This window comes from Triturus cristatus, chromosome 5_2 (genome assembly GCF_964204655.1).
Source record: "Triturus cristatus chromosome 5_2, aTriCri1.1, whole genome shotgun sequence".
Classification (NCBI taxonomy): domain Eukaryota; kingdom Metazoa; phylum Chordata; class Amphibia; order Caudata; family Salamandridae; genus Triturus; species Triturus cristatus.
Window position 1 is genome coordinate 929,347,702 of NC_140588.1, and position 11,253 is coordinate 929,358,954.

The 11,253-nt window shown below is 49.9% G+C and overlaps 1 protein-coding gene across 2 annotated transcripts in view; it reads left to right on the forward strand.

The window, feature by feature from the left end:
- Window positions 1-11,253, forward strand: part of STAG2 (STAG2 cohesin complex component) — a 1,427,207-nt gene that overhangs the window by 937,990 nt on the left and 477,964 nt on the right. For both annotated transcript variants that reach the window (XM_085608133.1, XM_085608134.1), the window contains exon 25: window positions 9,617-9,709. In XM_085608133.1, the coding sequence (XP_085464259.1) occupies window positions 9,617-9,709 (93 nt within the window). The remainder of the gene's footprint in view (window positions 1-9,616; window positions 9,710-11,253) is intronic.

Genomic DNA, 11,253 nt, shown 5'->3' on the forward strand with positions numbered 1-11,253 from the left:
GCCCAGAAGATGCTCTGCTGTCACCGAGACCTGGTGTGACACAGTAGTTCCAGAACTCCTTGGCGAAATCCGCCAGGGCTTTGGACCGAGTACTGCCCAAGTGATTTATGTAACGAACTGCCACCACGTTGTCCATTTTCAGGAGGACCCAGGACTGGGCTCTGCTGGGCGTATGTCAAACCCCTGCGCAGGTAAGGCGCTTTGAGTCCCTGTAGGGCCCGTAAATGCAGAGGGCCTGGAAAAATGGCTTGTATGGGGGCCGACAAGAAACCCACCGTCCTGGCAATGCTGCGCAGAGAGGGCTGAGGCCTCCGTAGAATCTCCTGTATCGTGTGGCGGATTTTTGCCATTTTCCTGGATGGGAGGCTAAGGGGTCGCCTTTACGGAATTTAGCACAAACCCCAGGAAGGTGATCAATTGAGAGGGAAGGAGGCAAGACTTCGTCTGGTTGCTGATGAATCCCAAAGACTGGAGGAGATTGTAAGAAAGTGGCTCTGTATATACTGCACCAAAGTAAGGTTCAGTGTGCAGAGTCCACTGTCCCCAGAGGTTTTGCAGAGGTTAAAGTTAGATATAACCTTACTCTCTAAAGTGGTAGCTTGTTCAAGCAGTAAGGCAGTATCAGAGGACAGTGTAAAGCATTTGTTGTACACACTCGGTCAGCAAATGGTCCCACACACTCAAGAACTGAACTCTAGGCCAATTGTTTTATTTCAGAACCACAAGTAGGTATCAAAATACTTTCTCAGAATGAAATGCTGTAGTTGTATACTTTCAATAAGCAATATACTTTTAAATGCAATAGTTACAGTTGTTGCAATATGCAACGCAATTCAAACACAATTATAACATTGAGCTCAATGGCTCAGGGTTGGATCCTTGATTCAGCCATGGTGCATTTCCTGTAAACAGTTGAAAGAAATCGTTTTTGTTACACAGGCGATTTTTAAGGAATATTTTTATGTTTCAAAAATCGACAGAAGAATTTCTGGCAAAAACCAGGCAATGTTATCCTATGGAGGAAAATTAAGTTATCGGTAAGTACAGTTGTAATTACTTTTCAGGGACAGTGCTGAGCACCAAGATTCAGCACTGGGATCTCTCCTGATAACAGGTGAGTAACTTCGTTTTCGTTGTTCAGCTGATTTTTAGTGAATATTTTAAAGTTTCAAAACTCGACACTTAGAAAAATTTCCAGTCGATGTTACCCTATGGAGAAAATGTAGGTTATCTGCTTTCAGGTAAGTACTCGACTGGCAGAGTTAAGGTTCTGGGCATAGACTCAGGGGTGTCCCAGGGTCAGGTAGGTACAGTTGTTACACCCTCAGCGGCACAGGGGCAGCTGGGTGCAGAGAGAGTTAGGCCCAATGTTAGCCTATGGCGGGCAGGGGGGCCTTTGGTTGTTGGCTGCTAGCAGGCAGGCCATGGGGCTGTGGGAGCTGGGCCCCTGGTCACTCACACAGGGCAAGTGGGGAAGTAAGATAGGATAGATGTTGCACTTCCAGGAGCACTCGGGTGGCTGGGTGCAGGGTGCTTTTGAGCCGTCGGGCGCTCAATGTATTTCAATTGAGAAGCTGCAAGATGAACAAAGGCTGCAAGCTCGGAGACGGAGATTCTTCAGGTGCGACCACCACTTCGGGAGGTAAGTTGGGAAGCTGTAGGTTAGGTAGGCACCCAGGAGTTGGGCACAGGGGGCCACAGGGCGCCGGGTGCAGGGGTGCCTTTTGGCGTTGGGAAATCTTACCCTCTGCTGGTCGCGGTTGGAGGGGTCCTTGGTTATGAGGCTGCAGGCTTTGTCAGTAGCGTCGAGGAGGGTCCTTGGGTGCTGTATTCTGGCTCGCAGTCATTGGGGGGGACGTCCTCGTGGTTTTTGTCCACTCAAGCACAGGCCGGGCTCTGCGGGTGCAGAGTGTGCAGGATTCGCGGTTCCTGGCTGGCACCAGGAGTAGTTGCTTGTTTTGAGCAGAACCACTGCTCGTGGGAGTCCGTCTTTTAGATGAGCATGGCAGTCAGGTCCTCCGGAGTTTTCGAGGTTGCTGACCACTGGAGATGCCGGGATTTAGCAGGAGCAGGTTCGAGGGTCGACAGGCCTGTAGGGCTGGGGCCAAGTCAGTTGGTGTCGTCCTCTTGTTAGCAGCTGCACGGCAGGTCTTCTTTCTTCTTGTTTCAAAATCGGGATCTGAGGAATGAAGGTTCAGGGTGCCCCTAAATACTAAATTTAGGGGCGTTGCAGGAACCAATGGGTTGCTTCCCTGGGGTGGGTACACCCCCTAGCCTGCCACTCTCCAGTGGGAGGGGGGCAGGAGCCTAGTCCTAATAGGGTAGGGCTCCCCATCTTCAAGATGGCGAGAGCCCGGAGTTGTGCTTCACCTCGCCTCCCCCACCTGAGGGGTGGGGTTGGCAGAGGCTGGCACACCCCCTTTCCTCACTTTGGTTTTCCCACCGATCTTCCTGCCAGAGTGGAGGTCAGAACCGGTGGGGGCCAGTTGCTGAGTACAGCAAGTGGCCTGGAGAAGCTCACAAAGGCGGCATGCCTTTGAAGCTTCCCCTGCCCATCCTGGGGGAGGAGACCAAGCACCTCGCCCAGGATGTGCATTGTTGCAGAACCACGAGAGCGGATGGCTCTCTACCCAGGGGTCCAGCAACATGTCTGCTGGGTGGCAGCCTAGGCAGCCTCTCAGTCAGGATGCTGGTTGTTGGTTAGGTTCAGGGGGCATCTCTAAGATGCCCTCTGTCGTGCATCTTACATTAAATCCCACACTGGCATCAGTGTGGGTTTAATGTGCTGAGAAGTTTGATACCAAATGTGAGAAGTTGGCCTGATGTATGGTGTCACTAGTTCTATTGTACACCTTATATCAGTCCAAACAACCCTTATGGTGATTGGTTGTAAAGTCAACCTTATAGACCAGCTATCCTAGTGGTAGCATGGACAAGAGCAGTCTTAGGCTAAACTCTGAATGGCATGTGAAGCCAGCTGTGATACCATATATAATCCCTTGAATACCAAATTAAAGGACACCACAACAGATATATATAAAAATAAAGTGTATTTATTCTAGTCAAACCCTCAGCACTCTTTATGAGATTCGAGGTAAGTACAACACAGTCTTATTCAAGCATACATTAAGCCACACAGGTAAGTAATACAGTTAGGCCCTAGGGGCTACGAAAACCATATACTAAAGAAGTGGTATAAGGACCACTGTCACGGAAATAGAATAGGCCTAGGGAATCGCTGGGGCTACACTACACTACCAACAGTTAGGAAGTGGGAGGCCCACAGGATTCAGGTGCAGAGTGGAAACACTCACGCGTAATGCGTATAGTCGATAGAAATAGTACAGTTCTGAAATAAGCAGTTTTAGGACACTTCTGTAGCAACTAGAGAGTCGAGACTCGGAAACTAGACCCTAGGATAGTCACTACCCTTGTGAGCACCGAAGTACCCAAGTTACCTAGCCCACATGCTGCGGGTGCATAGGTGTGAACTTGCGTCGGGTTTCGTCGTGGACTTCTATGGATGCCTAAAGGAAAGTTGCTGACAGGCAGTCAGTGCAGAGTGTCCGGTGGATCCCAAGGCCAGGATCAAGAAGGAAGGATACCTGCAAGCAGAAGGGACAGAGTCAAGGTCACTAGCCAGTGACCACGTGGAACCAGGAAGGAACCAGGCGATGTCGTGAAGATTGCAGGTGAAGGGTGAAGCTTGTCGCTGCAGCCACGGGTACCAGGAGACGTCGAGGATGACCAGGACCAGGAGGCGAGCTGTCCCACGAAGGCTCTTGCTGTCGGCGGCGTCGAAGTCGAACTAGGACTCACCAAGCCTTGGCAAGCGGAACCCACGAAGAACGGAGGACTTGCTTCTGGTGCAGACCAGGAAGGTCTGGGGTGCTTCTCTTTTGCAAAGAAGCGGGAGCCAGTCTGGAGGAGCCAAACCAGCGGTGAATATTTCAAGATGTGTCGTCACAAAGGCCGCTAGCCAACGGGCAAGCAACCGGACAGACGCGGCAAGCAGGAAAATGCAGAAGGGCCCCACGCAGGACTCGTGGAGTGTGGGGGGCTGATCTTCGGTGCAGATGGTGCTTGGGGTTGGGGCTTCTCAATCCCCGGTGCACAACTTCGAGGGTACCTCAGAAGCTGCGCTGGAAGATACTCGCCACTTTTCCCAGGTAGCCGGTCCCACGTCTCTCGTCGCCTCCACGGATCTCAGCTCGGATGTGGATCAGGGTCGGAGAAGTCTGGAAGTCAAGGCTCTGGTCGGGCTCTGCAGTCGGTCCCTCGTGGAACATCAGCAAAGCAAAGGGTAGTCTCTTGATGGTGCCTGTTTGCACAGGGTAGCCACTCCTTGGCCACAAGGGAGATTCGTCAGTCTTCTTCTTTCGTCGAATGTCCAGAGTTTCTGTTCAAGTTGCAGGTTCAGGATAATCTAATCTCCTGGGGCCCAGCTACCACTCTTATACTAATCTGGGGGGGCTGGGTTGCCTGCTAGGTCACGCCTTATGGGTGGGACCTGGGAGGGGGGTGGTTACACCCCCTTCCCTTTGTCCAGTTTCGCGCCAGGACTGGGGCTGGAGTGCCCCAGCACCGGTTTGAACTGGACTATGCATGGGACACCTTGTGTGCCCCAGGCATGTCTCATTCCTTTCAGCCCTCCCTGCCCCAATACATTAAAGTCTGTCTGGGGAGGTGCTAGCACCTCCCCAAGCAGGAAACCTATTGTCCAAGCCTCCCTTGCCGGGATCACTCCCAGCAGCAGGAGGTCAGACTTGTGTCTGTGGCAGCAGCATCCATTTTGTGATGCTGAGGCTTTGGTTAGAGTTAAACAGCAAAGTAGGATTTTAACATGTCTCTCCCTCTAGAAGGGGGGAATAATATCCTCATCACCAGAAATGGTATGGGGGGTATTATTCCAAAGTGTTAGACACCTTACACAACATGTTTTGATAAAGCCAAACCATAGTTACCATAACCGTTTAAGATTATAAGGTACTTTAAGAGTATATGGTAGGCTATATCATAGAACAGCTATAAGGACATGGTTCCGAAAGCTGCAGACAGGCTCAGCTCATGCTAGAGCACCATCTCACATGTTACCAAGCACTCTGCCTCCAGGATTGTTAAGGCCTGCCATAGGAGTGGCTGATAGGTACACGTGTCTATTTTAAGGGTAGATATAGGTATACTATATCTAAGCAAGGGGTGATTACACGACCTTGCCCCAGCTGAGTGATCAGCCAGTTGTGTCTGATTGGAAGGCCAGACCAGGGGTGGCATAATACATGCTGCAGCCCCTGGGAGGCCTAGGGTACACCTATGCCCTGGGTACCTAGGGTACACTATACAGGGTCCAATAAGGTGATCCTTACCAATTGGGAATGTACCTAGGGTACATGGAGTCCATTTTAAAGAGAGAGCAGACAGCCTGAGACCCTGAATGGCAGGATCTCAGGCCAACTAAGTCGAAAAACCAGCTAGACACTAGGCAAAAAGTTGGGGGTAACCATAGTCAGATATCCACCTTCCTACACCAAACTTCTCAGTCTTCAGTCTAGCCATCATGGTGCTGTGGAGTTCGTGATGATGACCTCCCAGCATCATATACTCTTAATGGCAGCACTGCACTTACAGTGCCCAGGAATGGACCTGGGTACTGTAGGGGCACAGGGCTCTTGCATCTGTACCCACACCACTGGCATAGAGCACCCAGCTCGAGGGGTGACTGAGGTATGCCAGGGCAGTGTGTTGTGGGCATGGCACACAGGGATGTGTGCCATGTCAACTCTGTTTTGTTCTGCACCAAGACACTCAGCCTGCAAAGGCAGTGTGTATGTGTCAGGGTACAGGGCCTCTAAGGGTGGCACAATAAGTGCTGCAGCCCTTAGGGTCCTTCTCTGGTCACAGTGTCCTGGTTACCTATGGTACCATTTACCAGGGGCTGACATGTGGCCAGAGATACCAATTGGGTTTAGGCTTCAATGCAGTTTTAGGGAAGGAACACAGGCCCTGGGCACCTGATTGGCAGGAGCTCAGGGCACACTCAGTCAAAGTACATCAGCAATAAAGCAAAACGTGGGGGCATACCATGCAAGAAAGATGGCACTTTCTCACAGAGGTCTATTGCAGATTGCTACTGCTGGGACAAGATGTGGGGACATTGGTCCATGAATAGCATGTCGTCCATGTATATGATCAATCTGACTCCCTGCGATCTGAACCTTTCCACCACCGGGTGCAAGATCTGCGTGAAGCACCATGGTGCTGGCGATAGGCCAAAGGGACGAGAGGTGAATTCGAAAGGTTGGCCTTGCCACTGGAATTGGAGGAAGCAACGGTGGGGAGGAAAAATAGGCACTGTTAGATAAGCATCCTTGAGGTCCAGGCGGACCATCCAATCGTTGGGGCGCAATAGGTCACGAGGCAGGTGAATACCCTCCATTTTGAAGTGGCGGTACCCCAACCACTCATTGAACTCTCAGATTTATCACTGCCCGTTGACCCCCGTCCTGTTTTTGTACCAGGAATAGGTTTTTCAGGAAACCCCTGGGATAAGGGGAAGAGTGGCTGATCGCCTGCTTGTCCAGGAGATCTTGGACTTCCTGCTGAAACACAGAACGGCTTCCTTGCCGGAAAAACCTATAGGGACCGGGGAGCCGTTAAACTCCCCGTGAAAGCCCTGCACTGATTGCAACACCTAGGCATCGGTCGTAAGGTAAAAGCTAGTTGTCCAGGAACTGTGCCAGTCTGGCCCCCCAAAGCTCGACAAGAGATCAGACCAGAACTTACTTTGTGCTGGGGGAGCCCCGCCACCGCGGGCTCCATTACACTGGCCTCTGCGCTGGAATGGCCCCTGTTGGGGTAAAAGCCTCAAAAGTGAGAGGAATCCTGCTACTTCCCTCTCTGGGACTGCTGACCCCTGCCAGAGGCTGTCTGGGAAGAGTGGCCAGCCGAGTGCTCCCTACCACGGCTGGCCCCGCCGAAAACCTGAGCATTGCGAACGCATTTAACTGTGGACTGGGCCTTGTCTAGAGAGTTAAAGGTGGAGACAAATTTGCTGAGCTCCTTCAGGAACGGGTCTCCAAAGAGACCACCCTGGGCCACCTGGCCTGCTTCAGAAGTGGCTAATTGACCCAGCTTGGGGTCCAATTTAATGAGCAGCCACCTGCAACTCTCGGTGGAGATGGCGCAGTTAGCGTTGCCAAAAAAAATGATAGCTCGTTGAGCCCAACTGGACAAAACCTCAGGAGGGATAAGGGCTTCCAACGTCTTAGCGGCCTCTGCCATATCGAAGATTTTCACTAAGGGGCCCATGACATCCAAGAGTTTGTCCTGGCATGTCCTCCAGGACCTATCAGTGCCCTTCTTGGGGTCCCTGATGTACTTCTTCAGGAACGTCACCATCCTGGCATCGATTTCGGGAGTAACTGCCACCTTACCCTCAAGGGAAGGACGAGGGCTTTCTGCCTGAGGTGGAAGCGGACCACCAGGTCCAGGGGTTTCTGCAGCCACATATTTGGCTACCTTTTCATAGGGGACCAATTCTGATGATCGGGGGTGGAGGAGTTCCTCCAGGTCCAAGAGATCCGATTGGGGATCCGCAGAGACTTCAGAGGCCTGCTGGGGGGCCCTTGATAAGGAAGGAGATGGGCGCCAGGACCGACTATGGTCGGACTCCCCGTCCGAACCGCCGTGGTGGGAGTCTGAGGGCTGTGGTGAGGCAGCTGCTACCCGTCCCACTGGGGGTGGGACATCAGGTGGGGCCGAGCCCGTAGGCGTGGGAGGCGATTTGGTGTCCAGGAACACCTGTTTTAACCTAGCAAACACATCCAACTCCACCCCTTCTGGGCGAGGGCGTATGCCGGGTTCTCAGAGGGGGGAGCGGCGGCCTGTTCTGGAGGAAGAAGGTCTGAAGGCCCTGTAAGCTCTTCCCTCGCGGAGAGGGGTTGCAGGCACTTCTGTGCCAAATCCATCAATCTCCTCTCCAGAGGGGCCACCACCTCTGAGACCGCCCCGACGATGGAGGCGTCAACCGCGTCACAAAAATCATCAGTGACCAGTAAATATTGCGCCCCCTTCCTTTCTTCATAGTAGTCGTCAAATTCCTCCATGAGAAGCAAGACCCGGGAGGAATGGAGGACCAGAGGTGGGTGTCAGGTAAGTGGTCAGAGGGCAAATGCAAATGGAGGAAGGAGGGGCTATCCCGGGTTATCAATCCCTGAGCCAGGAGCCCACAAGGTCGGGAAGGGGGGTTGCCACACAAACACCCCCAAATCCCTGACACTGCCCTTGCTCTTGTGCCAGAGGGAGGCACTCGCCACAAGTATGGGGCCAAGCGCAGTCCAGAAACGCCCTTAACTCACATGGGCGGGGAATGCCTAGGCCAGTCTGCAAACACGCAGGACGGGAAGAACCTGCACTCCTTGCCCCAAAATGGGTGTTTTCGCTCAAGGCCTGCCGGGGGGCTTAACAAACACCACAGAGGCGCTCGGCAAAAAACGTAAATAACGCAACCTCCATTCCGCGCCAATCAAGCAACCCTAGGGACTAGTGAGTCGCTCCCTCCAGACTGCCACGCACCCCCGCCGGCTGATAAAGTAATTTCGGCTGCGTAGGAGCGGAAAACTTTGCCGCGGAATAGAATCCAAGGCTTCAGAGATAACCAAGATCGACACTGAGCACAACAAGGCACATAAGGCGCGTAAAAAAAGCAGCCAACAATCCCCAAATGGTAATCTGAGAGAAGGTAAGGTGTTTAACAGACACCGATGCTGCAGCAGCGAAGAAAGAGGAAGTACAGCAGGGGTCATCGGCAGTTATGGAGCCAGGATACGCCTGATTGGTTGAAGAGACTCTGTTTAGAACTTGATGTTTTTCTTTAAGCTTCATGGGAAATGAAGTCTTTGTTGGTTTATTTTTTGTTTTAATATGGCTGCTGTGAAAAATAAACGAGAAGAACAGCCTAATCCTTGCCTCCGGGTTCTGACATAGAATCTGAGATTAGAAGTGTTCAGTTTACTTACCTTTCTGGTAGAGATTCTCTCTAACCATTGATTTCTCACTGACCCTCCCTTTCTTCCCAGTCTCAAATTAGAATCTGTCATTAAAACAAACCCCTAATCTGGACTTTACACAATGGTCGACACAATTTGCTATTGGGAGCGCGGATAACCTCGAAAGCAACCAATATCAGTGTGCAGTAGTGGTGCTTATATTGGCTATGCATGTCATTTCTGGAGCGAAACTGTCTCAGTGCAGACCCGCTCGGTGCCACCTATCACGCCCAGAGGTACTGCTTGAAAGTTTCCAGATCCAATCTGACGAATGGACAAGTATCCAAAAGGTGAAGAATTTGGGGTTATATTGAGTCTCTACCAGAAAGAGCGTTACAGCAGGCAAGTAACTTGTTCATTATGCTTGTAGATTCTCCTGTTGAAAATTGTAAATCGGAAATTAGTTTTCGGGATATTTAGGTGCCTGACCGATCCTTTTTATATTTGTTCATCATATATGCATCCTAAGGAGAAGATTTATTTTTAATTTTTAAGATAGAGAGGAAGTGTTAAACCAAATGAAATTATTTTCCTCTATGTACAAACTAACTTATCTTTATTTTGTAAAGGAGGAGCTGCAAACATTGAAAAGACAAATGAGGGTGTTTTGCCAAATATGTCAGCACTACCTAACTAATGTGAACACAGCTGTGAAAGAACAGGTTAGTCACATTAATGAATATTTATTATTTGTATCAAATAAAGATAACACCAAAGCTTTAATGTTTAATCTGTTGCACTGCACAGATCTAAAAATATAAGTATCATAAAGGGGAGAAATGATGTTTAAGAATGCTTCCAAAATAGATTCATTGTGCTGCTTTAGCATTGTCATGCATATGTTACTTTGTCATAGATTGACATGGTGTGTATAGTACTTGTGGCTCAGTGTAGCTTAGGTTCATATTAATACGGTGCATAATTAATTTTCTACCCGCTTCCTCCCCAACATTGCCTTTATAAGATATTTCATTGGTTCCAGTTGTGATACTATTACCGGGCGAAAGAACTAATGTGTTGCTTGTTTCTTCGAGGGCAATTTTTAGCTACACTTTTATGTATCGGTACATTTATTCTATAGGGTTTTTCTTTTTTACTTGTAGAAACTTTCTACTTATAATAAATTGTGCTTCCCATGGATTTCTCCATATTTTGACCTTATCCCAGGCATCCTAAATTTAGAAACCTTATGTTTCTGATCAAGATTTCTAGCAGCTGATTACTCGCCTTTTGAATATTCTCCAGACATCAGATCTGGGAACCTTTCAGCAGTACTATGTGGTCCGGTAGGTGGCACAGTGCAGCTCCACACTGAAGTCGTTCAGCCTATATAGGCATCCTCTTGCACGCTAGTGTCAGTCCATTCTTTCTGCACCACCAGACGCAGATTCGGAGCTGTATTTAATCTCTGTGAGACACTTACCTCAATCATAAAACTGTGTTTCGAGGCATGTGTGCTGTAGGTACATATACTTTGCATACTCCTGCTATATAGTGTTGGGTCTGGATGTTTGCAATTCGTTTTTTTGTTCGAAGAAGTCTTTTAAGTCACAAGGTTAGGTGATGCCTCCTCTTGGTGAAAGTGCACATGCACATCGACTCCATTGTTAGATTTTCTGTCCGCCATCGGGTTTGGACGTGTATTGCAGCATAGAAGAGTCGGCTGCTGAGGAGGAAGAGGCCTTCTCCATTCAAGACTCTGACTCCGAACTTGCTATTTATCTGGAGTTCCATGGTCTTCTGGCTGGCCAATGTGCAGTACCCAAACCCCTATGCCCATCATAAAAACCTACTTCTGTCAAACAAAAGGCTTCTGGCCACCACAGCTGTCTGGCCATGATGGGCATTGAGACTCCGCTTTGAACGCTCCGCCCTCCGGCAAAAGCACGGATAAAGCCTTCCGGCTCCGCCCCAAGCCGAGATAGCACCTCTTCGGCTCCCACACCATCGGTACTAAAAGAGGGGATGACTTTGGTTCCGTAAACTTCAGCATCGAAACATAATCTGCTCCTCAAACACTTCCGGAGCCGTTTCTACCAACCATGAAGAAAGACTTGATCCAAAGCAAAAGAAAATACATATATTTATCCAGAAAGTGGAAGCTTTATAACAAACCTGCTCCAGTACCATCTTCTAAAAGGAAAACTTCGTTCCAACAAGACACTGGATATGATAGCTTTGAAAAAGGAGGACATAGTTAATAGTC